The sequence below is a fragment of the Amblyomma maculatum genome, chromosome 9, assembly GCF_055883805.1.
Source record: "Amblyomma maculatum isolate TAMU_Amacu chromosome 9, ASM5588380v1, whole genome shotgun sequence".
In the NCBI taxonomy this organism is placed as follows: domain Eukaryota; kingdom Metazoa; phylum Arthropoda; class Arachnida; order Ixodida; family Ixodidae; genus Amblyomma; species Amblyomma maculatum.
The window spans coordinates 18,460,331-18,488,111 of record NC_139352.1 but is presented as its reverse complement, the minus strand read 5'-3'; the positions used below and the strand labels follow the sequence as shown (position 1 = coordinate 18,488,111).

Sequence of the window (27,781 nt, the reverse complement as noted above, 5' to 3'; positions counted from 1 at the left end):
TTCTCCAAACTTTAGGGCCTGGATTGCTCGGTACAGATCAGCATGCCTCTCAGAGGGAGTACTCACAGTGATGGAGTTCTAGATGTAGTTCAACCGGACTTGATCGGCCTGGGCAGCAGCGGGTGAAAGTCTAGCTTCCTTCTAGAGTCTGTCTGTGATCTGTGCGGCACTCTAGGCGCGAAGGTTGAGTCCTTCATGAGGCCGGAACACGATTTTGTAGTAGTCGTACGGTAGCGGCGGCTGTGTTGGCATCTGCAGACGCGGTTTCGGGAGCGGGGTCTACTGTTTGCGCTTTGTTGTTGACGTGGCGTTCGCCTCAGACGCTTTCTGTTGAGCCGCTGGTAGCCGCTTGCAGGCATGATGAGCTGGTAACCAGCCGTCTTTGGTGAGTTCTTCCGGGATACACTCCTCCCCTTCGACGGGAACTTCCATGAAGTCGACGTGGCCCGTGTATTCCAAGCGGCTTGCCGGTGCCGTTAGGCTCAGCGCGGCGGCTCACCGGTTTGAATAGAAAACAGCGTTTTCAGGCAAGGAGGGATGATCACTTACTTTGTGCACTGTTCCAGATGATGCCTGGCTCCTTCACGGGTGCATATAGACACAAATTTGGATGATGGGATGTGAGAAAAAGTCATCATGAGAAAAGGATTGGAGCGCATAGAAATGTGCGTCCGCACTCGACGGAGGCTATAGATGGAATCAGAAACTTCAGAAAGACTCCGGGGAAGTGACTGTTGCATTGCACCGGCTCTGCTTCCCAGTAAACGACAAAATAACCCATGAGTTGCAATGTCCCCAACCACACAGTGCAGAGACACTTCTGTGCACCATTATCAGGAAGCATAAACGCACTCACCAATGATAGAAGGATTGGCTAAACAATGCAGTGTAGGCTATTGACGCAACTGCCTCCTTGGCCTAATGCTGTATTTACGCCAACTTGATGGGTTGAAAGGCCACATGCAGCTCAACAAGGCTTGGACGGGGATTGTTGAACCTTATGGCGCCCCCGTCTCTTGGCGGCAAGTCGACATGAATTAGGTGATGCAGCTCTGCGGATAAAGAAATTGAAGTGTTGGTTACTAAGGCTGCGATCCGAGACAATGCTGCTGGCAAGGAGAATTTCTCAAAAAAGAGCAACTTTACTCCTTCAGCTACTGTTTGAGTGCAAAGGTGTTAGAGCGAAAAAGGCCACTCAATATCTCACCGTTAGCTCGTGCCTTGTCCTTCTTCGTGGAGATGTACCGAAACCTCCCAATCTCCTCTCGTAACCTCGTAATTTCAATGATGAAGATACATATTATGTTTTGTGGGTTTCACAAACTTGGTCAGTGTTTCCTCCGTTGTCGTGATCTTCAGTTATTTATGTGGATGTACAAAACCCATTATTAAAAAGCAACGTGGCGAAATTGCTAACACTGCTAAGGGATTTGAGGCAGTGCCGGAATTTACGTAGAAGAAACGAATTAATGCCAGAAATACTTTCTTCCAATGCTGACGTGGCATTTAGCTTATCAAAGTGAATGAAGAAGAAGGTAAGCTTGTGGCTATACAAAAACACAAAAACAATATATTCACAACAAAGGGGGGAACCTGGCACACAGAAGCGGATGCCAGACAACATACCTGAATAGCTTTTTGCAGAAAAAGCATAATTTTGCTTTGCCGATGACACAATAGTATACTTTTAGCTCCCGCACTCACGACATTTAAAAGCAAAGAGATTCCAAAAACCTTAATTAGAAAACGCAATTTCTCCTGACACAAACATTGAAGGACACTCAAACAGTAGACATTCCCGATCGTCCCACCAGTGCTAACAGAGATATAACGGATGCTCTTAGCGAAAACAATGGCTAAATATGCTTTTTTTACGTTTGAGTTCTATTCGGAGGTCGTCTGTAATGACTATTGCATCTACTGGTACTAGTAAGCTTTACTGTGGCAGTTAATTGGTAGAGATTATATTCACACCTCCGTAAACTCGGTACTATAGGAGCATGCAGCCTCCTACCCTTGAACTTCCTGCGTCTGGCTGCAATGAAAGATGCGCTCTTTTATTCTGCGCATTTCGAATGATTATAATTGTCCGCAGAGGCACCCAGTATAAGTAATTGATTATCAGTGTGCTCCGAAACCGGGATATCAGCAGAGAGGCGTCTTTTGTTTGCTAGCCCTTTTACCTGATACCGCGGCTACAGCATTCTTTGTGAACGAGTGCTGACGTGCCATCACTCCATGAAGCTCGTCAGCTGCTACGCGTTATCAATAAGCTGGTAAAGAACTGGAGCTGGCTGCTCGCGTTGACAGCTGAACAATCAGTATTGGCGCTGATTCAGACTGACGCTGCATTTGAAATGCGTCGGTGAGAATAAGGGATTTGACGTATGGCTGTACCTTAAGTAAATATGAAACAATAGCTGGTATTCACTGCACTCTGTTCTATAGCTTAGATCCTCGAATGATTGCTCTCAATTTGTAGAGGTAGCGGCGGAAACTGGAAGACAGGTGAGTATCGGTATTCCAGATTATTGATTGCGCCTTTGAAATTCCGTTGACTTTGTGCAGTAAACGCTTGTGCAGAGCTTTCTTCCTTTCCTCATTATTACCATCGAACGTGGATTTTCCAGGCCCCTTTATACGGTGTACTGCACGCTTTCCGTCACCTACAATGGCCGAAACCAATGCTGGGGCACGATATGACCATAATCACAGTTTATTGATTTGTTGCGTAAGACAGACGCATGCGCAAACAAAATGAAATCTCGTTGAGCCTATATTTATACAGAGAGTACTATGTACTGCGCAATTTAAGGAATTTCTGCAGACAGACAAAATACGATTAAACTTTGTTCTTCTCTTCTTCACTACAAATGCCTCCAAATTCGATGAATTCATTTTCATTTTCCAACATCAGAAATACATGAACACACTATACTTGTCGTTTAAAAAGGAAGGTGGTTTTCCGCTGCAGTTTAAATATGTCATGAGTACCATAAATACATTTGAATTACTCAGAAATAGGGTCCTGAACGGTCCATCATATTTTCACCATCATGTATTATTCGGCAGCCATTTTTTCCCTATGCGTTGGCCTTTACAAGCGTTTTTTGTGAATTTCAACAAAAAATAACTGCCGAAATGAAGCGATAACATTAACGACAAAATACCCTACACGAGTTTCGCGGAATATGTGGAAAGCAACAATAATACGACGGCGCGCAGTAAAGGCGTGGCAATAGAGACCACAGAGAAGCTTTCTTTGACATTGAAATTCACATTTCGGGCAAAGAATTTCAAGCAGTAAAGCAAATCACGTCGCAAAGCCAGCGGCATCAAGCAGTATTTTTTCTTTCTAAAGAGACTGAAGAAGAAGGCTGCGAAGAAACAGGAGAAAGACGAAGCGAGCAGCTATATAAACAGCCGCGAATCGAATGCCAGCGTCAGCTGTCCGGGGGCCACGGCCGGGACCAGTTGGGTGGCCATCGGCAAGTAACCTGTCGCCATCCAGCCGCCCATCAGTCGCTGTGATGTGCTTTTTTCTATTCTCAACCTACACCCCAGTTACCTGACCACCCTTCCTGCTTTGAGGAACCTCGATGCAGCTGTCGTCGTGGACGTCTTCGGGAGGATGGACGGTCCTACCGGAACCTGGCCGGAGCGTTGAGGGGGTGGCCCCGAAGACGAGCCCAGTCGTGGCTTCACAATAGGCTCCGCTCGTCCGCTTCTGATGACACGGCTTCTCGTTTCCAAGGGCGCTGCAACACAAAAGAGCCGCAGCCGTTGAGCCGACCAGTTCGGCTGTTACTTCGCCATAACAGAGACCACTCCTGGCCTGCTCTACCTGCTGAGCTTCAGGATTCCTCCCCGGTCCTCCTCCGACGAGCTGGTTCGGGTGACCTCGGAGCGAGAACCAGCCGGGCAGCAAGTTGCTTGACGGTCCTGGACGCTGCAAGGTCTCTTCATGGAAGTATCCAGGGGCGTTGAAGGGGGAGGCCCCGAAGACGAGCTCAGTCGTGGCTTCACAATAGGCTCCGCTCGTCCGCTCCTGTTCATGGCCGCATTCCAAGGGCGCTGCAACACGAAAGAGCCGCAGCAGTTGAGCCGACTAATTCGGCTGTTACCTGCCCATAGCAACGACTGCCTCGTGGTGCCTGTTAATATGGTCGCCGTCGAGGAGCGGTAAAGGGATCCTCTAGCATTGCCCCGGCTGTGACTTCTCAACCAAATTCTTCTAATACCCATCACTCCAGAGCATCCGACATCTTCGCGACGGTCCTGACATCGCAGTTACAGTGCGTCTACCAGGACTCTCTTCAAGGTGCACGAAGCTCTAGTGTGGTTGCTTCTAGGACAAGATGTGTTCGCAATGGTCTTCTCCAGTTTTTTGCCTGCAAACACAATCCTGACGGCCCCCTAAAGCTTAAAAGTCTGATCTGGAACCAGGCCGGAGCGTTGAGGGGGTGGCCCCGAAGACGAGCCTAGTCGTGGCTTCACAATATGCTCCGCTCGTCCGCTTCTGATGACATGGCTACTATTTCCAAGGGCGCTGCAACACAAAAGAGCCGCAGCAGTTGAGCCGACCTGTTTGGCTGTTACCTGCCCATAGCAAAGACGGACCTGTGGCGCTGCTACCAGCGCTGTCGGGAAGCTCCCGGGGGCTCTCTCGTCGTGACTGCAGGAGTTCGTGCTTGGCCAAATCTGCCGTACCACACTTGGTCCTCACCGTGGCTCCCGGACAGCTGCAATAAATAAGCAAAACTGCTATGGTCTCCTCTGGTTTGTCATTTAACTATTCTAGCCGCGCAGCTAGCAGGAAGTTTGTTGGCAGCTTAAATTGGGGGCCATGAAATTTTCTCGCATAGCAGCTACGTAATAGCAAAGCTATGAGACTTGACGGCATCCATAGTTCGACGGCATAGGTTTCCTCCATCACAGTGGATTAGAATATGGACCACTCGCGCAATTAAATATTTATTTGTCATGAAAATGCGGGAGTAGTGGTACGCCCAATTAGTGCTATCGCGTTCGCTACCGTATTTCAAGAAGTCTGAAATGCAGGCAGATATTTGGCTGCTGAAAGTTTTGAAGTGCGCCGGGCTGCTTAAGCGCGTTCACTCACAGCTTCTATTGAGGAGGGGGAGGGGGTTAGCATGTAGGTCAGCGCAGAAACAAGTGAAGATGTTCGCCGAGAATGAAATACATATTCTCGGTTTCTTCTTTTAGAGCGCAGTGCCCTTTCGATGGTTACGCCTCGTCAGACGTGAACTTGCCCTAGATTTGGAGAACCAAACAGAAATAGAAAAGTGGGAGTAGGGAGGCACTGCTGTCCAACCGATGAGACCAATCAGCGTCAGGTCACCGGCCTATCATGGCTGCGGCCGCGAGTAAATATATCCCGGCCGACGGCTGGTGTGATCTAGTGATTTACAAGCTGAGCTCAGAAGAAAGAACAGCCACGATTGAGTGGGCGCAAAGCTTGTGGCTCTTCTTCCTCTTCTTCTGAAAAATTCTCCTCGGCTCGTGAAAAAACAGCGCTTTGTAACTGCACCTGCATACATACAAGAATCTCAAATTCTTTGCCTCAGTGTATAACAAAACCTTAATAGTAGCGCTGAAAGTTTGCATTTGAAAGTATCGTAATCGTGCTTAGAAGTTTTCGCTAAGGCGAAGAACCCAACTTCTAAATACGGCATGGATGATGAAAGCCGACCGGTTCCTACTAAAAACGTTGAGAAAAACGTAACACTTTCACTTTTTTTTTTTGCGTGCGTGTGCAATGTGATAGTAACAGGCAATAGTGCGAGTATTGCAGTGCCCATGCGGTAGGTATCTACATTTCGAACTGGGGGTGTATTAATGAGACGCCGCTTGCTAAGAGGGGACAGTGGTACAGTGACCGGTGCAATCTCTGTGTTGTTGTAGCTGTAGGATGAAGTAAAAGAAAAGGCACGGGCTTGCTACTGGTAGCTGAGCCACCTCCGCTGCCTCGTGCGGACAGAAGAGAAAACAGAGAAGAAAGAAAAAGAAGAGGGAGAGAAAGACGCGCGCCGCAACAGCCGTCGTCCACCACCGAAGGGGTGGCGGGCGCAATGACGGCCTACAATAGATAAAACTTCAGCGGCAGGCTATTCCTCGCCGCAAGCGGCGGAGACCTACCTATCCCAGCCCCATCAGGGCCAGCACCAGCCACCCTTTCCATTCCCTACCACTTCCACTACACGTAGTTCAAGAAAGTGCGCCGTAATTTGATCATTGTAGATTTTAGGGGTTGGAGTAAAGGGAAATGGAAAGGAACGAGAAAGAGGAAAATTAGGAGAGAGACCCTTTTACGCACTCTCTCTCTCTTCCTCTTCAGAGAGAACTCTCCCTCTCTTTCTCATGACTATTATTTATAACTAACTATAATCGGGCACTATATAACATAACCCCATCGATATCCCGCGGAATTGATCTAAATCGTGTAATCTAGCACCGCGCTCAAACTTCACAAAGTTGATAATTCATTAAAAAAACTGCAACACTGGGAGGCACTATTGTTCAGCTACGACCCGGAAACTCAATTCCAACTGACCAGGCTGGAAGAAGATGATGCTGAAGATCAAGGGATAACGGCCGTTGCCTATGCCATGGGGGACCTGTCGGCGACTCCCCCGTATCCATCGGAAAATAAAGTTTTCCCGTCCGTCCCGCGGAATTTCGCGGACGCATCTCGCGCAAACTTTCTGCGGACGCCACTCGTGGCTCATGCTGTTGGAAGATTTCGCCTTAATACTTCATTTTCATGCTGCGTCCACACTTTACTAAGTTACGCAGCACAACACATTCTCTAGGTTCCGCTGTAACACGCTTGGTACCAATGGCTCTTCTTATGGGTTGCGTGCCCGCGTTGAATGCAGAGGGCCGGGGCTCCAACCCCAATGGCGCGGCATGTTCATTAAGACGAAATAGGATATTTCGGTGAGGCCAAAATGGGGACGCAAAAAATGGATGCAAGTGAGGTCACGAGGCTGAGCGCGGTTATAGTTCTAGTTCACTATACACGATGTAGTCGTATGACTTTCCCTCATAGTGCTGTGTTGGTGCCCACAGAAGTATGAGAGATGCTCCGCCTTTCCGTTCCTGTAAACCAACTATTCATGCGAAAGCATTAGTAGGCTATGCGAAAAAATATTGCCGACTATCACGCTACTTCCTAATAAGAAATTTGAGTGTAGCTCATCAGCTTTTTCAGCTTTTCAATAGATTGAGGCAAACAATTCGAGCAAACCATGTATGTACAATTACAGACGTTTTATTTTTTACACATATTCCTTTTTCAAGAAACACTCCACTAACAGTTCTTGATTGTCATGAAGGAAGCTTTGGGGTCGGAGGAATAGATGGATATATGCTCGACTTGCTGCACCAATGCCTGGTTTACAAAGACGAGGTTAGGTTAGTCTCTATCCAAATTACTCTCCATCCGGGAGTCAAACCTCCATCCCTTGGATCCACAGCCGAAAGCTTTACCGCTGTGCTACGCCCCGCGTCGAGGAACGCTCTTCATAATTCCGCTTATCTACCGTGAGGATGATAGCGGGATTCCGCGAGTGGCAGATACTGCGATTGGCGCGCAATTTGAAAGTACCAGGCTCAAATAGTTAAGTAACTCAATTAGGGTGACGTCAAGGATGTGACGTCACCCATCTGCCGTCAGCTATGAGGACCAAGCGGGAACGAGTGCACTCCAACGCCACCGGGCGGCGCTTCTTGCCTTCCGCGTGCAGATGCTGCGCCTTTCCTTTCCTGTGAACGAATTATAGAACGCCGGTAAACTTAGACGCGCTCGACATGCAAGCCAAGGAGAGTTTATCCGCGGGTGAACGGCGCAGAAGACTGTAGAAATTAACTTTTTCTGATCCCGAGATAGTCACTGCTTTTCGCTACGTATATCCAGGCATGCAGAGCAAAGGAATCTTTCATTTTTTTTTTTTACTGCGAAGCTGTATACCTCTACCCTCTAAGGAATACTTTGTGTCGTTGTCCAAAGCAAAAAACGGTTCAGGAATCCACAGAACAAGTGTGACAGATACTGCGCCTTCCCTTTTCTGAAGAACAAAACGCCAGACTAAAAATTGAATGCAAACAGCTTATCTCCTTTGAAATCAGGCATACAAATAAAGCTCAGTACCCGTTTAAAAAAACTAAACAAGCATCAAAACCACATGGTGGATGATAAGGCGTGTGTGAATAATGAGAACGCGGTCCGACGCGTTCCGGTAACGATTAGGTTTGCAGCTGCTTTGGAAGGGGTTGACGTCATTCGAAGCCCTCGTGTGAAGTGCAGCAATGTATGATAACGGCGCCTCTAAACAATGCGAAGCACGTTCCTTCTCCCAGTGTGTGTTTCCCGGGAAAGATTGCGGTTGCGTAAATTCAGTTCATTCCAGGGGCCCTATTTTCGACACACATGGCCGCCGTTCGGCGCCATGTTGTTTCTCTGATTGGTTGTCAGAAAAGTCAGGTGCTTCAAATTTGTGGCGCGAAATTGCGGTTTGTCGAAACGGCTTTTTGCGTTAACGTAAAAATGACGGGAACGTGATAACTGATTTTTAGCAGGGCTGTTTATGATGTATGGATGGCATTTATAAGTAACTGTGTAGGGAAAACGTATATATGATAGAAAGGGAAGCACTTACGCTTGTATTATGAATGGGCTGAAGTGAACTGCCCGCTGTCAAGAGCCGACTCCTGAAATCTGATTGGCTGATGTGTGGCGGGAAAACGTGATGCGGCGTCAAAATGGCGTTTCATTACGTAAAATATGTTCTGCCATTGCTGTAAATGAGAAAAGTTGGGCGCCGAATTTTGAACCAATTGAGGCGGTCGCGAAAAAAGCATGGCGAATGCGACGTGCAGTGTAGGCGGCTGTTAGCTCATCGCAGTTTGGTAGACAGTTGGAGGGGGGGGGGGGAGTAACATCTTGTTGTAATTGCAGAAAGCAGTGAAACGACGTTATATGGGAACTTTTCAACTGCGTACTCTTTTAGAGGATTAATAATGAAGACGCAGATTTACAGCCGCACGAGCGTCGTAGCTACCCTCCCGTTGCAAATACTTTGCTCTCATTGAGAAACCATCGATCCATATCGTCGTTGCCAAGCGCAGCAATGCGGTCTGCTAACTCAAGCGGTTGATCTGCGCGAGACGAGATATTTCAAAGAGCAACAGAAGGGAAAGTTGGGCGAGTTGTAGGTTGTTCATGATGGTTTCGTGGGCGCTCCTTAACAGAGAGACAACGAAAAGAAGAGAAATAAAGGCGCCAGTTCCATGTTTTCATCTCTTTGTCTCTGTGTTAAACAGCGCCGCCGGATGCTTGGAGCAATGCTTTAGGGTGGTCATTCCCTATCTTTCCCTAACAAAACATGTCAATCACCCCTGGAAGTGCAGCAAGAATTCGACACCATCGCCCCAGAAAAACATGAACCTCTTCACTGGAAGGTCTGCGAGGTTGAAGGTGAAGTTGAAAGTTTATTAGGGAATCCAAACAAAGTTACAAGTGTATACAGCGAGAGGTCCCAAGGTCCTTCCATTTTAGGCGGTTGCCCAATTCTACCACGCGTTGAGCCGGTTGCATCTTTTCCAGTGTGTAATATTACCCAGCCGATTAGTCCTATCTTAATGACTGCTTAATGAGATGTGGAGCTCGGCACCATGCATGCGGTATACGACTGGCCATATGACATGTCGTGGCAGGCTCTTCAGCCATGCTTTTTCTCAGTGCCTTCTGCAGTTCCTGTAAACATACCAGGCGTCAAAAGGGCCCAGTTCCCAAATGAATGTTATATCTATTCTCGAAGTTAATGAAAAATGCACGGAAATGTGCATGTTTATTTGATGTGCTCCGGAAGAATTCAATATTAGGCCGAGTTTTCGCCTTGAGGACGTTTTGGCCTCGGGGTCACTTTTCCCAAGTTACTTTTTCCTCAGAGGTTTTTTCTTCCGGGGACGTTTTTACACACCTCCAGGTTAGAGGGGGGGGGGGGGGGGGGTCAGCTCAAATGACATTGCAACAAACCGAGCTCTGAAGTTGAACCCGAGTAGTAGAGCTCACGCTCTATAACAAATCCAACTTAACCCACTTCGGAGTGTACCTAATTACGTCGTCCAAACTGATGCACAGAAATGCAGATTTCGACTGGCCCAAGCCAGGAGGTCTCTAATTTCTTAGGTTAGCTGTAGTGATGGCTACAGCTAACCTAAGCCCAGGAGGTCTCTAATTTCTTAGGTTAGCTGTACTGATGGCTACAGCTAACCTAAGAAATTAGAGACCCCCAGGCTTGGGCCAGTCGAAATCTGCATTTCCAATTTGCTTACACTTAGCAAATATTGTTTCCATCTCAGAAAATGAAATGAGAGGACCGGACATTCAACGCCTCTGTGAGATCTATAACTCCCGGATAACAGAGCATGCACTTTGTATTCTGGCATAGAAGTGTGGATTGACCTGGCATGTGTGCTGCCAAAGAATCATCGGTTCTGCGGAAATGTTTCAACGTCCATACGAACTCGCCGGCCTTCGAACTCCTAGCAGATTTGAATGAAGCACTGCCGTTATCTCTACTTGAACTTTGATTCGGTGTTTAGTGGAACGTACGGGAAGCCACGCAATTAGCGACAGCTCCCGATATGATAAAAGCAAAACCTGCAGTCGCATCATACAAGAAACAATGGTTCGACGTCGCAGAGAACAACTCTAATAAGATTATGAAACGAAATGGTGCAATTCCAGGACGACTGTCGGCCGCTGTCAGACGAGCGAAAACAAAACAAATAAAGCGCGAAATTCGCGATCGAGGTCAAGCGGCTATGACGTTTTGCATTTGCACAACTTTTTGATAAAGGAGGATATCATGGCATGATAAGAGGATAAAAGAAAGGAGCCAGAGGCAATGTGATGGTATGTGAGGAGGTTGCGCGCTACATTTCGCGAGAATATAGCACCTCCTTCAGGTCGAGAACCTCCACGCACACCAAACAGCGGCAACATCTGGGAATCGGAAGCGAAATTATGGGTAAGATGTTTTATTAACGCAGCAGATGTGTTAAGTCAGAATTAGCAGCATCTACTTAGTGACCAAACGTCAACTTCAATATCGGTAGAAATTTCCCATGCGCGCAAAGTGGATGTTTGTGCAGCATCTCACAGAATCGCTCCAAATTAGTAAGTCGCCGCTGCAAAAAGTGGACTTACCTTTGCTCAAATATCAATACATATGCCTTCCATGCTTATTGAAATAGATTTTTAAGCTTCTCTCCTTTCTTCGCAAATAGTAATAGAAAAATCATGCTTCTTTAATTTGGATGACTAACAATCTTATGCCCCAACTGCAAATACTGCCATGCCATCTTTATTTTTCATTCCAGCGACCCGTATTCGCTGTTGTAGCGGAAATTCTAGGACATAATTGCTAGGCGCTGCTGAACATGACGCTTTCGCGAATTGAGATACTATTTCATCCGAATATATATATATATATATATATATATATATATATATATATATATATATATATATATATATATATATATATATATATATATATATATAAGGAATGCTTCTATTCACTGTCTCTGAGCTAAGTCTACTTATGTCATCGTTATATTGTATACATAACAATGGCCTAACTTGACTTTGCTCAGAGACATTTTGTAAGTAACCTTTTTTTTGTCCATATTTAACAATAGCGATTTGGTTTGTTTTCTCTAGTCATTACGTGAAAAATGAATTCGAGAACCAGTAACTGTAGGGCGAATGACACCATCGATTCTTCCACCAATGACTTCTACGCGAGGAATTTGCCATCCGTACTAATCTTTTTATTCACGAAAAAGATTGGAAAACAAACCTGCATATCCGGCCTGCCCGCTTTTGAGTCTCCTTCTAGCCTGTAGGCTTGCCCCTCATTTCATGAGCTTCGCATTCACTGTTCTGGTATCTAAAGTGTTTAAAGGGCTGACATGGGAATTCCGCCTGATTTGCAATTCTGCCCTGAGAACTAATCCTAACTTGGGTAAGCCGGTATTATAATGTGTCCTGATTTTTTTATAAGTATGCTAGAAGACTCACATATTTTCTAACAACATTGTCATGAAACATTTTGCAGGCGCATCGCACACTTTAGCCATTTTCGTCCTCCTCAGCTGCATCTTGGTCTTAGCAGCCGCGGTGGACCCATGCCCCGCGCCTGAATCGCTGAGGCCTTGCACGTGCGACTATACGGGAATCAACTGTTTGAAAGCCAAGAGCACAGCAGAGCTCGCGAATGCCTTCAGTGGAAAGGAGAAGACGATCCACAGGGCTCTGTGGATCCAAAACCGTCCCATCATGAACATTGAAAACAATACGTTCGGCGACTATGCTTTCGCCAAGGTATACGTCGATCTAAACACCAAGCTGACCTCGTTTCAACTCTCGTCGCTTAGAAATTCCTCAATGTATCTGAACGAGCTGAGCCTCTACGGAAACAGCCTCAGAGGCATCGACTCCAGATGGTAAACAAATTACTCTCCCTCCGTTCATTGATTTGCAACACTCGCGTTCAATTAGCGGCAAATATTGGATCGACTCGAGACAGGTACACAGTAGCTTGGCAATTCTTAAATGCGTCGAAATTTGACGCGCCGACCTCAAACCGATTCTTTGCAGCAAGTGTAAGTATATAGTGTAATGCAGTATATGTTATTTAGTGGTAATTACTTTCCTAAGCTAAAGTTTAAAATTAAATTTCTTATTTAGTTTAATGCATGTACCCTAGCAAAATATGGAGGATAAATATTTTCTTGACAGCTACCTCCAACATTCGCACATCTGTTTCGGGAGGCCACTGACGATAGCTTGGAAATTTTTGGACATTTTTTCACTGCTGTTCATAACTTCGGAGGTGTCTCTTTCAGCCATGTTTGTGCTATCGAAAGCGCATGTGCTGTGCAATGCGCAGGCTAGGCACTGCTAGGTTCTTATTGCTGGAGATTTGAAAATTTTCATATCTCAAGCCTGAAATTTGACCACCACTAACTTTTGAAGGTAAACGGAACTCTAATGTCAAAAGTATAATTGTGTCTGTGCTCGCCAGAATGGCGGTACCTGGCTTCCGTGACCCTTTTGGCTGTGAATCACTATTGTGATAGCGAAGTACTTTTCCAAAGGGAAGAGCAAGGGATGTTGACTCTCTTTTTTTTAATCAAGGAATTATTATTTGGCTACCACCAATGGTGACGACAAAGCACCACGCGGCTCACTCTCATTCTTCCGGCGATGCACTGGATACGGCATGAGGCACATAGTAAGCTCTCCTGAAGTGCTAGCGATAAGCTAGAGAATAGGCTTATGAAAAGAGAAGCGGAAGTACATCATAGGATCTCCGTAGAAGTAGGGGATTTTCTTTCCGCCAAGACCATTTAACTCGGAATGAAAAAATTATCTATAATACCATTAGCGTCACTATTTTACATAGCTGCTAATATGTAATAAACCCTCAGGTACACTTAGCGGATAATATATTATTGTGCTAACTGACGGGCATGTTCATGTTTACGGTTGGCAATATTATTTACAGTTCTTCGTCTTTTGTTCCCGCACTGAGGAGCTGCGTACTTACCGTTCAAGTAACTGAGTCCACGCTATACTATTAAGAAGACATTGAAAAAAGCTTTGACGCCAGAAAAACGTTTCATTTCCCTACACGGGCATTTAAACACGCTCGACCGACTATTCACAAATTCTCATGAAAATTAGGGGATACGTTGCTCTGATCTGCGGTTCCATATTTTATCCTCGTGCTTACGCATAAACTTTGCAGCTCCATTACCTAGCACTATATGCTTCAATTATCTCACATTTATTCAGCATATATTTGTCGGCTATGTGCATCACCTCCCAATCTAGACACAAACCCCACTTTAACCAAGCCCGACTAATGTGCACGCATAGTTTAGGGGTCGAGTGTCTGATTTGCGATCAAGGGCCATGCCGAGCGCAATTCCCATGCCAAAGCAAGTGCCCCAGTTAGCAGCGGTTATCAGTTTGGCCATGGGATGTGGTCCTGTGACCTTACACAACCCGCCGGTCAGTTACTGTATGGACATGTGATTTTCCGACTTGCACCTGCTGGAACATACTCATGATGTTTCGCTGTAAACGCCGTCACTGCCAGAGTTTCTGGACAGCTGGACTTTTGCCGCTAGTGGGTTAAAACAGACAGTGTCTAGGAAGCCTGTTGTATATGAAAGTAGTGCACACCATGAACTGTAGTCAGAAATTTCAAGAAATGAAGTAACGCGGGCCCGGGACCAACATTTGATGCTGAGAGCTTCTAGTGGGCGACACAATACTGAACTTCCGAGGTACGTCATGCCTAATGACCAGGCGTTTGAAGTATCATGACAACTCATCTCACAAAAGTTGAATATGTACTACTTAGTTATCAATATAACTTCATTGGGACAAATAGCTGTTTATCGTGTGCTTGTCTAAATACTCTGCCCCAACGATTCTGGTAGGTAAGAACAAATCAGTGTTTCTTCTACGCTCCGAAAGTGACCTACAGGTACCCTCCGGTGGCATCTCCTGGTATATATTGGCAAAAAATAGTATTGCGTACCTACGAGTCAGGCCTGCATATTCTAGAAGCTTCCTGCCAATCAGAAGCTCAGAACAAAATTAAATTTAAATATTCCACGGAAAGGCGACCAATGTAAACTAGAAACGTACAACCGACATTTGAACGCATATCTGGGGCATCAAGATGTGTGGGCCTGCGATGTTTTAATTCACTAGCATTAGGGGCTGCCCGAGGAGAAAACGCCACGTCAGGAAATTCTCTGATCTTTAAATAGGTATTAGAAAATTGCCAAAGTGCTCCAAATTTTGGTAACACCGTAAGGTATGGTCACATGACCGCATGTTCATTCTTCTGTTGGATATCTAACGTCACCAGACAGGATGGCAAACCGAGTTGGCAGGTTCTCTCACAGGTGACAGTAGGCAGAGGAACACGGTAGAGCACTTATTTGTCGCCAGGGTATGTGATGTGTTGAGGCCATGTAATGTGGCTGATGTCGCTGCTGCGCTCGCAGTAAACAAATCTGCTGGTTCCAAGCTCGAAGACAGGCTTAAGGTATGTCACCACCTATGAAAAGGCATTTTTTTATAAAAATGACATTTTTTTTTAAATTCAGAGAGTCCCCAAACATTCAAGAATGTTTTGCAGCAAGAATCATGTTCGTATCTTATTTAGTTCAAAAGTTATAGCTAACTTCCCAACAGATGGTGAACAGTTCCGAAACCGAAACTGATGTGGTTTGGTAACAGAAACTGATAACTCAACGATAATCTACGGCGCATATTGAAACTTTTCTGTTATGTTTTAGTCTCATATGTAAAAGATTTTTAAAGGCAATTTCTAAGGATTTGTATTTTTTTAAACATTTCTTTAAATTTCCGCAAGGGGGGTGCATGACGCTACTAACGTCTCTGTTTTTAATCCGTGTTTTTCACAAAACTTGATTTCTTGCACTTTCTTGTTGTGCAAACAGTTGTAACTTTGAACTGAAGGAACATTTTTCAGTGAAACTTTGCAACCTCGTTTCTCTATTACTAGCCTGTACAATGAACTAGGATGAATGAAATCGAATGGTAAGTTTTGATGTAATCATGTTTTATGCCATGGAATGCAAACAAAAATGATACATTTGTTTGTTTTCTTTGGAATTTTTTGTATAACATGATTCCCAATTATTGGATGGCAAAGATCCTAGTTAGTTGCACAGCCTGGTTATTTGGCTAACTCTGTGCCAAAAATTTTAGAATTTCTGCACTCCATTGGCTAGTTATGAATGTTTGCGTAACAGCCATGTTTGGACCATTTTTTGTCAATAACAAATTCTAGCATCATTTTTTAAACTCTTTTTTTGCTTTTGAATATCATATAAAACGATGCTTTATAAGGTCAGTGTGAAATAAAAATTTAAAGGTCAAAATTTAAAAAACATTTTCAAAAAGGTGGTGACATACCTTAAGTGTCAGCAATAGACAGGTGGACTTGGTCGAGCGCAGGCGGGTCTAGACATCTCTGGGCGTGAGCTTGGACTGGGGCCGGAATCTGGGCCGCATGTGCATACTGGAGTAAAAATCTCAATTCACTGGGCTGAATCCAAAACCAACCTGTGTCAGTAAAAGGTACTCGTTGGGTCTAGCGTTCTCTGAGACTGCTGTACTCGTCTACGAAGCCTACTTTTCAGCTCTCTGGATGTTACGTTTCAGGCTGCCTCGCTTCTAGAAGCTGCGCATCTTAAATCTGGCCAAAAACAATCTGAGCTACGTGCCTGTGGCCGCATTCATCAACCCGTCGCTCGAGACTCTGAGCCTTAGCGAAAACCCAATCACCAGCATCGGTGCGGGCGCCTTCGAGAGGCTGCCCAGTCTCAAGCTTCTGGACCTGAGCTTTATCCGCGTAAAGACCTTGGATGCCTACTCCTTCTCTATCCCCAAACACCATCCTGAACTGGCGGTAAGTAAACAGCAAAGCTTTAGGGGACACGTAAGCTCCGCCTCTAAGGATATCTCGCGATAGCGTTGATGAATCCCGTCTGCAGCTCCCCTTCAAGTTCCTCGTTCTCGTACAGGTTCGTTGACACTCGCTTATTCAACCATCCTTTAATGTGTTCCTCCATTATCTGACATACCTCCGTGGCTTACGGTCGTATAGCTACCACATTATAAGAAAAAGCGCTGTACATAAAGCCTGCTTTAAGCAAGTTTCGCGAACGTGATTGCTTGGCCTAGCAGTAGCATAGCATGGCTGACCAGGGACTGAAAAGGCCCGGAGTGTTTGATTGCCATCTTGAAGGAGCTACTTAAGTTAGCCGCTTCGGCTGTGTTGATATCATTTCCTCACGCAACTCGCCAACCAATCAGCTCCTGGCCACGTCCCAATCGCAATCTACCGCCTGCCAAAGGCATGCCCATAGTCTTTCGGTCACAATATCGTCACCGATGACCCCAGATCTCGTGAACTGGGCCTTTAACGCTCTTATGCTCCCTCCCCCCCCCCCCCCCATCTACGCCTTCCTCAATGCCATTAGGTTTCTCTGCATGTTGGTGCCCTAAATATAAGTCACTCCATAGCAGCAGAAGCGGAAGTGCATGCATTATGAATAGTCAAGGGGAAGCTTCCAGCAGTTTTTTATGGTATCATGTGCACTGATGCAGCACGATGCTTCCTGTGTGTTCGTTAAGGGCTCCTTGAATTATTCATTCAAGGATTTATCGGCGGCACGCAGTACGTCGTGAGTTGAATAAGGGCGCTGGCACGCGGGTGCACAGACTGAGAAAACGGCATGCCATATTTCAACTGAACACTGTTCTAAGGCCCTGCAGAGCGATGAAGATCGGAGCTTCTTTTTGCACAAAACCGAAGACGATCGTATTTGACGTACAGGCAGCTCGATGGAAACGGCACTCCTGCTTACAAGCTTGCATGCCGGTTATTACCACGTCCAATTCAATATTCATGCGCTATTATGCCGTGCCGTGCGTATAATTTTGTTTTCCCGCTCATTATAAGAAAAGGAAAGTCATTGCCAACAGCTTCTTCATTATTTCTTAGAGCAATGAAGCGAAATTGTGTCAATCATACGGCACTGCAAGTCAGGAAATTCGAATTGGGAGCCACAAGCATGCGAGCAGTGGATGTGCCCTTGGAATTGAGGTTCTAGCGCGTCTCACGCCCCATTTTCCGTTTTGTGCGAAAAAACAAAGCGTTGCATTTCGTCGCACTGCATGACAGTAAAATATGATATGGCATTGACTTTTCCCGACACGACTTCCAACGCCTTGTTAATAATAACCATTAACTTGATTAATAAAAATAAATACGGCTTGCTGATTTACTAGAACTTAATTATTAGACCATTAAAAATTACGTCTGTCACCGCTGAGATATTGCTGCAAATATTTTGGTTCTACTTCTTACTTTATAAATATAATAATTGCTACAGAGTGGTCGCTGAGACATCCAACATATGTTTCGTGACCAGAATGAAAGAGGCAGTTCAACTATAGCTGCAACAAGCTTGGATCTTCATAAACTAGAAGGATATAACCGGGTTTTGTTGAGCCCTAAACGTTCAAGTCAAGCCGATGATAGGCTGTGCAGTACATGACCTTTGACGACGATGACATACTGTTTTGCATCTCTCCGTTTGTGTCTGACAACTATAGCCTAGAGATGCTTAAGGTATCCGCTTCGGTGTCTTGTGATAGTTGGATGTTGAGGAAATGAGCCACAGCTTCGAATAGTTTTGTCGAACACTTCGAGACTGTTCCCATTAGTTTGCAGCTAATATTGATATTTGAATCAAATTAATCACGAAGCAGTAGGAAAGAAGTATTGGTAGAAAGCCAGAACAATCACTTCATGTCGTGGCGTCACCTAACTAAACACTTTTCTACTCCTGAGACGCAAGATGCTATTCGTGGTAACATGATCACAAATTATTTGAACGTGAGTCTAACTGTGTAGGATAAACGAAGGAACAAGAATAGAGCAGCCGAATTTAACAGAACTGCAATTATAGAGGTCTGCCACATCTGCTCACCTTTGAAGGCCATGACAGCACGAACGGATACTACTGGCATTTCCTTATAGGTTCAGAGATGACGGCTTAGGTTAGAACTGCCTGTGTATCCTGTAAAAAGCAATTTATAGGAGTTGGCAATGGTGAGAGATAATTTCGAGAGCAATGATTCCTGATGCCAAATCTTAAGGTGCGTTCAGACGACGGATCTGTTTTGGATCTGTTTTGGATCTGTTTCTTCGCGTTCTGAGATGTGCTCCTATCGGTATCTACCGACACGTGTTTTTGTCTTGCTTCATGGTGGTATGAAATATTTAGGCCGTTATCTTGGGAATTTCCAGATCCGTCTGTACGTTGGTAAACTTGAGACCATCGAAGAGAACGCCTTTTACGGAACTGCACCACTCGAATTGAATCTCCAGTTTAACAACCTCAAGGATTTCAATGCACCAGTGTTCCAGCCACTGATCATGGCCATGGCCTCGAACGCCCGGAAGCACAATATGATTACAGTGGCCAGAATTGCCACAAATGGTAAGAAATTGCGGCGCACTCATTTTGCTTAAGGTCAGCAATCCTAAGAAATTATTGAAAAGCCCATGAGTCTTTAGTACATTTCACAGCTTGTTACCACTGACAACACTGTGTCTTCCTGGTATTTATCGAATTCCAGAAGCTCAGACATTTCTAGCTCTATTCTCTGCGTTCTTTTCTTCAAACTCCTAATCAAAAGCATCAATTCCAGATTGAAATTTACAAAGTTTTCTCGGAAAGCACGTGCGGCGTTCTCCTAAATTGCTAAACCCTGTGCATATCTCTCATGTCCTTTAGTCCTGTGTGCATCATGCAAAATAAAATAAAAATGCGGAGCGTTGTCCCTGCTCTCATGAATGTGCGTTGTTTACGAGTATTATTGAAAAAAAAAATGCAAATATTATACCAAGCAAGGCCAAAATGCTAGCGGTAAGAAATGAACGAGCCCTTCTGACGCATCGCATGCACTGTAAACGAATCCGCCCCAAACATCAAAACAAGTTAAATTACAGCACTCTTACTGCAGTATTGACAAGGAATAGAATATCTGTAAAAACATCAAGAGATGCACTTGAGTACGTGCGCTTACATTAGCTGCTCTTAGATTGAAATTGTCACCTTTCACTTCATTACTATATTTAAACTGTAATCGCACTTCAAAAGTATATAAAAAGGCCGCACGGCAGACACGTGGCCTCCGCGTGTCTGTCGCGGGTTCCTGTCGTCTGCTGGTGCTGTCCCATATATATTAATAGGGCCCGTACATCTGAAACCCCTTTCCAGAATACTTTACCAGTATTATCATGCAAATGCTGGCAAAGCAGGCAGGCACTGCTGTGGAACAAGACGAGAACAACAAATCGACAAACTGTGAGGCGCACAGTGCGAACTGCAGCCTAAAACCCACCAGTGGCCCATTTCGTGCACTGTCAAACGTTGGCATCCAGGACAAGTCCGCTCACTTCCAGTAGCTTCTCCTTGGGGCGTTCGACGTAGCATCCTCACAACTAATTTACATCAGTGCATGCCCGCAGCATTTGAAGCACAGTGACCTATTCAAGCAAGCTTTTTTAAGCAGCAGCTTGGTTCATACTTTCTGGAATGCCATTTGCGTCGTGCCGCACTGCGGAAATGTAAACACATCGACAAAATGATGAAAGTAGGCGTCCGCAGAGACAAAGTGCATGGGTCTGGGTAACGTCTGAATATCAGAGGAGTTATAAGAGAATTTTAATTAATTATATATGCGTAAGCATAAAGTGGATATGTCGGCAGGCTCGTGTCATCACGAATTTGTCCGCACGATTACGTTCGAACGAAACGAATTACAAAAAGAATGGTTGCATTAGATTGATGACCATATCTCGCTGGGGAAAAGATTTGGTGCATGTTGCTTAATTAGGTAAACGATTAGAGCGAATTAAGTCCATGACAAGTCGAACTAGCCGGAAGGGGTAACGGCAACGTTGAAATCGGGTCACGTGGTACTGGACGACCAGTGACGTAGGCCTAACTTTCGGTGGCGGGAAATTTGAAATATTGCCGCATAGAAGACGACGCCAAAGATGATGACTGGGCCCCACAAGCGCGAGCCTGGAAGAGAAGGAAGTTGGAGCGCAAGACTCGTCCAGGTTGATTTATTAAACCCGTCCTATCTTTGGGTCCTACCCGGCCAACATTCCTGCACCTTATCACGAGCCGCAATCTGAGAGCTACGCCGCGGTCCTACGTCGCCCGCCTCCAGACCACGCCTCACCGAGCGCACCAAGCCGTCAGGAGACGCGATTCTTCCAGGGGCCTCAGTGGGCGCCTTCCAGGTGCTCTCAACTACGCCGAACGGACAGGTGGCGCAGTTATGACAGCCGGCCACTCTGTTTCTACTGCGGACAACCTGGCCACGTATATCGGTACTGCCGTTACCGCGAAGAGGGGCAGGCCTTTCCGTCTGCTTCTGCTCGCCGCCGCTTCGACGCTGACACTGCCCAAACCGACGATGGCCTTCCGGTCAGCAGGGAAACCGAATCCCCGGGCTTCCGCCGCCGCTCCTCCCCATCGCCACAGCGTTATTCTCCGCCGATGCGTCGTGGCAATGCTGACGTTGGCGGACGGCGGTCCCCTAGCCCTCACCGGGGAAACTAACAGCCGCAACCTCACGAGGGGAGGTTGCACACAGTCTAAAAGTGTCAAAACCCTCACCACCGCCGCAACAGCCGACAGCCCGTGCTTCTGACGCTGCCGTTAGTATTGACATTGCCGCACTACCGCCGAAAATGCCGCCTACATTACCACCGAAAATGCCGCATCAGATAAGCAGCCCCGACGACGAAGCTGATACCGCTGACCTTGCCGCACTTCCGCCGAAAATGCCGAAAGAGACGAGCAACCCAGATAACGTTGTTAGCGCTGACCTCGCCGTTTCCATTGATGGGCTGGAGGTACATGCTCTGGTGGATACCGGGGCGGATTTTTCAATTATTAGCCAGAAACTGGCTGACACGCTGCGCAAAGTAAAAACCGAATGGACTGGGCCAGTAATAAGAAGTGCTGGGGGCCAGCTACTGGCACCGACAGGGAAGTGCACTGCCCGGATAGGAATAGGAAACGCGGTGTTTGTTGGCAGCTTCGTTATTCTCCCTGACTGTTGCAAAGATCTCATCTTGGGCATGGACTTTCTGCGTCTTCATGGGGCTGTAATCAGCATTCGTGACAGCGTCGTTGCCTTCACCATCAATCATGAAGACCTTGGTTGTGCGGAAGTACCACTGATGCCCTTACGTGTCGCCAATGAGACAGTGACATTACCTCCGCGATCATGCTCTCTTGTTGAAGTGAAGTGCGACATGGCGCATACCGGCGATGGTATCGCCGAAAGGGCAGTCGCCCTGGTACTAAGCCGAGGTGTATCTATAGCTCGAGGGCTAGTCAACTTGACCAATGGACAGACCGAAGTACTGCTGACAAACTTCAGCGACGAGCGTCAGCAAATTCCGAAAGGCACAACTGTGGCCTTTTTCGACAGCGTCCCAAAGGCGCAGCACTGCTTCTCACTGCAACAGGAAGGATCAATGTGCAAGACGCCCGTAACCATCGTCGATGTGAGTAAAAATTTGTCTTCTTCAGAACGGGACCGTCTTTTGGATCTCATAGATCAATTTCGAGACTGCTTTGCTTCCGAATCGCGGATCGGCCAAACGCCTTTGACAAAACATCGAATCATCACGGATGACTCGATTCGCCCGATTCGACAAAATCCTTACCGTGTAGCTCCGAAAGAACGTGCAGCCATTCAGCGCCAGGTGGCCGAAATGCTTAGAGACGACGTTATCCAGCCGTCACAGAGCCCCTGGGCTTCCCCCGTGGTACTTGTTAAAAAGAAGGACGGCAGCTTACGATTTTGCATAGATTACCGCAAGCTCAACCAAGTAACTAAAAAAGACGTGTACCCTCTTCCTCGCATCGACGATTCCCTTGATCGCCTACGAAATGCACGTTACTTCTCATCAATGGACTTGAAAAGTGGATATTGGCAGATAGAAGTAGACGAGAGAGATCGGGAGAAGACAGCATTCGTCACTCCCGATGGATTGTACGAGTTTAAGGTCCTTCCGTTCGGTTTATGCTCAGCACCAGCAACATTTCAGAGGTTGATGGATACTGTGCTCTCGGGACTTAAGTGGCAAACATGCCTGGTGTATCTTGACGACGTGATTGTGTTTTCGGCCACATTTGAAGAGCATCTACGCCGTCTGCTAGCTGTATTTCAGGCCATACGATCTGCGGGCCTCACACTAAAACCCGAGAAGTGCCACTTCGGGTACGAGGAGCTGCAATTCTTAGGTCACGTCGTTAGCCAAGAAGGTGTCCGGCCTGATCCTGAAAAGCTCTCCGCAGTCGCCAAGTTCCCGACACCTACGGACAAAAAGACATTGCGGCGTTTCCTGGGTCTTTGCGCCTATTACCGCCGGTTTATTGCTGGGTTCTCACGAATTGCCTGGCCATTAACTTCGCTGACGCGTGACAATGCTGTCTTTCACTGGGGTGAAGAACAGGAACAAGCGTTTAATGAGCTGCGGAGACGTTTACAGACACCACCTGTCCTGGCGCACTTTGATGACGACGCCCCTACACTGCTTCATACGGATGCCAGCAACGTGGGCTTAGGTGCTGTGCTGGTGCAGCGCCAGGGTGGTGTAGAAAAAGTAATTGCTTACGCCAGCAGGACCCTATCTAAAGCAGAAGCGAACTACTCGGCAACCGAAAAAGAATGCCTTGCAGTGGTATGGGCGGTTATGAAGTTCCGCCCTTATTTGTACGCTCGCCCCTTTCAAGTCGTTAGCGACCATCACTCGCTCTGTTGGCTGACGAATCTAAAGGACCCTTCAGGGAGACTCGCGCGTTGGAGCCTTCGATTACAAGAATTCGACATGGCAGTTATTTACAAATCTGGGAAAAAGCACGCGGATGCTGACTGCCTTTCGCGAGCGCCGGTCGAACCTTTCACTATGACCGATGAAGACACTGCATTTTTAGGTGTCATAGATGACGCAACGCTTTCCCAACAGCAGCGAGAAGACCAGGAATTGCTCCCTCTTATTGATTTCTTGGAAAAACGAACTACCGTTGTGCCTAAGATTTTCACCCGAGTAATCTCTTCATTCTTTATTCGCAACAACGTGCTTTACAAGAAGAACTTCCGCCCTGGGGGAAACAGTCATCTACTCGTCGTCCCATCTGTTCTCCGCAGTGAAGTTCTGCAAGCGTGTCACGACGAGCCAACCGCCGGTCACCTAGGCTACACCCGCACGTTGGCTAGAGTCCAGCACGGATACTACTGGCCAAAACTGCCTGCGACAGTGAAACACTATGTACGTACGTGCATAGACTGCCAGCGCCGTAAGTCACCCCCTGTAAAACCAGCTGGCCTACTCCATCCTCTTCAAGTGCCAACAACACCTTTTAAGCAAATCGGCATGGACCTCCTAGGACCATTTCCGACGTCGACAGCCGGAAATAAATGGATAATTGTCGCCACCGATTATCTAACCCGCTACGCGGAGACCAAGGCTCTGCCAAGGGGTACCGCCGCCGAAGCAGCTCGGTTCTTCGTGGAGAACATTGTCCTGAGGCATGGCGCTCCGGCGCTCATTATAACTGACCGAGGAACTGCATTTACGGCCGAACTTTTGGAGACCGTTCTCCGCCTCAGTGGTACCAGTCACCGTAAAACTACAGCCTATCACCCCCAAACCAATGGGTTGACGGAACGCCTCAATAAAACCATTGCAGACATGCTTTGCATGTACGTTGACGTGAACCACAAGAATTGGGACGAAATTCTTCCCTACGTCACGTTCGCCTACAATACGGCACGCCAAGACACCACTCGTATGACACCATTCAGCCTCCTTCACGGGCGACCAGTAACAACTATGCTGGATGCAATGTTGCTCCCGAATGCCGACACCGACGATCTCGATCAGGACGCCGAGGAATTCGCTCAGCGTGCAGAGGAAGCCCGCCAACTAGCGCGTGTGCGGATCAAGAATCAGCAAGAGCATGATGCACGACGCTACAATCATAGACGCCGACATGTCATGTACGAACCTGGCGACAAAGTGTGGGTCTGGACGCCTATTCGCCGCCGTGGACTCTCCGAAAAACTATTGCGGCGATATTTCGGGCCATATGTTGTTCAGCGACGTTTAACCGACGTCACTTATGAGGTGATGCCAGACGGGGTGTCGACCTCGAAGCGACGCCAGCAACAAGCCGACGTCGTCCACGTTGTACGCATGAAGCCGTACAACTCGGACTGACCTTGACCCCCTACTCCCTTTTGTGCTCATCGGGACGATGCTTCCTGAGGAGGGGGGCAAATGCCGCATAGAAGACGACGCCAAAGATGATGACTGGGCCCCACAAGCGCGAGCCTGGAAGAGAAGGAAGTTGGAGCGCAAGACTCGTCCAGGTTGATTTATTAAACCCGTCCTATCTTTGGGTCCTCCTTGGCGTTCAATCGAGACGTGACAATATTTCAATGTGAATGAGCGAGAAAGGCGCAATTTGCATGCCCAAATGCGTAGAAATCACTAGAAAATGTGTAAACAGAGTTACTCACCCAACTGCAGCCTGAACAATTCCGAGAGCACAGCAGAATCTACAGTAGAGAAATGCGAAAGTCTGAGCATTGCTGCAGCACACGGTACACCGCACGGCCCTTGTCGAACGCAAACAGCGGTCCGTTGAACGCATCAAAGTGCACCGGCGCACTATAATTGGTTTACAGGAAAGGAAAGGAGCGGTATCTGTCACTTGCAAAATCCCGCTGACAGATCTCACGGACAAAACAGCAGCGCTCAGACTTACGCATTTCTCAAGTGCAGATTCTGCAATGTTCTTGGAGATTTTCCCCCTCTCTCTCATGAAAATTACAGTGATTAACATAAATGTAGCAATATCTTCCTCTATTTATTTTAACCCCCTTTTACTGATAGCCGTTTTGTGCGGAACTGGGGGACGTCAATGTCATTCAAGGAGTGCGGCAAGAAGGTAGCGATTGAAAATCGAGAATAAAAATAATTATTGAGAGGTAATGTTTTGTAAAATTGGGTGTCTTGATATGAGGGATATAAATTAACCTTTCTCTTATGTGAGTGAGAGAAGAGCCTTTGATAATCAATTGAGCTGACCCGAAGGCCTATTAAAGGGAGAGGAGCAGTAAGGTCGGGGATGCCACATTTCGGTGTCTGCCTGCCTCACATAAAATAATGCATAATGACACGATAAACGGACATATGGTGAAAATCACGGGCTTACTGCATTGCGCGATTCGGTGCGCATTGCTTCTTGACACGTAGCTAGGAGTGTAAGTTTGAAGTGATAGATCTAATTCCAGACCATTTATTGGTCCTTCAGTTTAGTTTCACAAATGCGGTGATGCACATAATTTACTTCTTTTTGTTTCATCAACCAGGGAGCTGGAACCAATGAAAGCTGATCACGCATCCCTATTCCCTTATGCTTACAAAGTTTCAATTGAAATACTTGGCCTGATTGCACAGAAATAATGTCTGCCTTTGAACCTGCGTCTCAATACAACAGCTCATGAGTGCACGAATTCGATCAGAAGTTTCTAGCCCTGTGTTTTTGTTTTCGAGCAGTGCACTCGGCACTTATGATATCGTAAATGTTCAAACGTACCATTCTGCCATCCGATGGGTTTGACTGCTTCATTGACAATTTGAATATCACGATACACCACCAAACAGCAAACCAGTAGCTTGAAAACCTTCACCCAGCGCTGTAAACTGGGTTTATACTAAAAAAGTGTCATTTGCTTCGACTCTGGTCCACTATGAACACAGGTTATAAGAGGAGAGAATGAAAACGAAATGAAACTTCTGATTAATACCCCTTGTCTATCGTTTTGTACGCTTAGTAGAGCACACCCCGTTTCGCCAATCCGTTATTATGCTCACCAATGTTACGAACAGGCTGTCAGAGTCTTTTGTATTGTTCCGCTTAAAATGCTTTTGCTTAGGTGTTACATAGAAACTTATGACACCTGAATAAAGCTACCACGTATTTTCAAAAATTGTATTTTCGCAGGAAACCGCTTTTCCTGCACCGGATGTGAATTTTCTTGGCTGACTACGCTGAAGGACGAGCCGGAGTTGTTGCTCATGCTCGTCGATTTCCATTGTCGTGACAATACGCCCGTTTGGAATATTACCAACTCTCTCATCGGCTGTCCATACAACGCACGCCCATGACAATATGTCACGCTGTCGTAGGATGTTGCGGCAGAGAGAATAAATAAATAAATTTGTTAAGGAAGCCTTTTTGAATGAAGCGGCGCAATATAATAAAGTAGCGGTGTGCTCAAAGGGTGGCTTTTTCAGATACATTACTCATTGTAATAATTTTTAAGTAATTGTGTGGTTCAGCATTGCCCTAAACTGAGGATGCACTGCGCTAGGATAGAATATACGATTGCAGAACCCAAATGGGCAATAAGGGGTGTATCCCGGACCAGCCATGGCTAAAAACATGACAGTTATTATATACCTATTAAAAGAACTTGTAGTTGGGCTAGATAGTTTATGTTCTCAGGATGCATTGTAGCACATGCCAGAGACAAACTCATAAAGGACAGACATGGGACTAGGCGCTGGTTTCACCAGAGTGTCCACAAACTGTAGAAGCAGCTTTCCCTACAACGCGCTGGCTCAGCGTAATCAGCTCTTTGGCTATAATACGAGGTTCATAGCTGAATTTATTTCCCTCATTCTAAACTTCGATAATATCTCTGAGCACCTCGACATCGCATGCCACAGCCACAACCTTCTTCTCTGGCTTTCTTCCCTTCCTCACGACAGTGAAATGTCAGACTTGGGTAAGTGTGCGGCCTCCCAAACCTTTGTCAACCAGGCTTCTTGTTAGATAAAACACAGTTTGGTATATTCCAGCTAGCCTCGACCTAAGGCTCAGCATATATAACACTAAATGATCTCGACATAATCGAACTTGGATGTAAAGCTCTGACTTCTGAAAACCAGCAGACTCGCTCCAGAAGGCCCAGCGGTAGGCGCAAGTAACTATAACTTACGCTCTTATTCGATGGAAT

At 46.4% G+C, this 27,781-nt stretch overlaps 1 protein-coding gene across 1 annotated transcript; it reads left to right on the top strand.

Moving 5' to 3' along the window:
* Window positions 1–3,964: 3,964 nt before the first annotated feature.
* On the top strand, window positions 3,965–27,024 carry LOC146178487 (uncharacterized). Its single transcript, XM_084579981.1, has 6 exons — window positions 3,965–4,182; window positions 4,254–4,321; window positions 12,150–12,537; window positions 16,307–16,553; window positions 18,963–19,155; window positions 26,764–27,024. The coding sequence occupies exons 1-4, from the start codon at window positions 3,965–3,967 to the stop codon at window positions 16,320–16,322; spliced, it is 690 nt and encodes a 229-aa protein (XP_084436107.1). The 3' UTR covers window positions 16,323–16,553; window positions 18,963–19,155; window positions 26,764–27,024.
* Window positions 27,025–27,781: the final 757 nt, after the last annotated feature.

Coding starts and splice junctions, on each gene's coding strand:
- LOC146178487 (XM_084579981.1), top strand. CDS start 3,965: ATGGAAGTATCCAGGGGCGTTGAAGGGGGAGGCCCCGAAGACGAGCTC. Junction 4,183..4,253: donor ATGGTCGCCGTCGAGGAGCG/GTAAAGGGATCC, acceptor CCATCACTCCAG/AGCATCCGACATCTTCGCGA. Junction 4,322..12,149: donor CTACCAGGACTCTCTTCAAG/GTGCACGAAGCT, acceptor AACATTTTGCAG/GCGCATCGCACACTTTAGCC.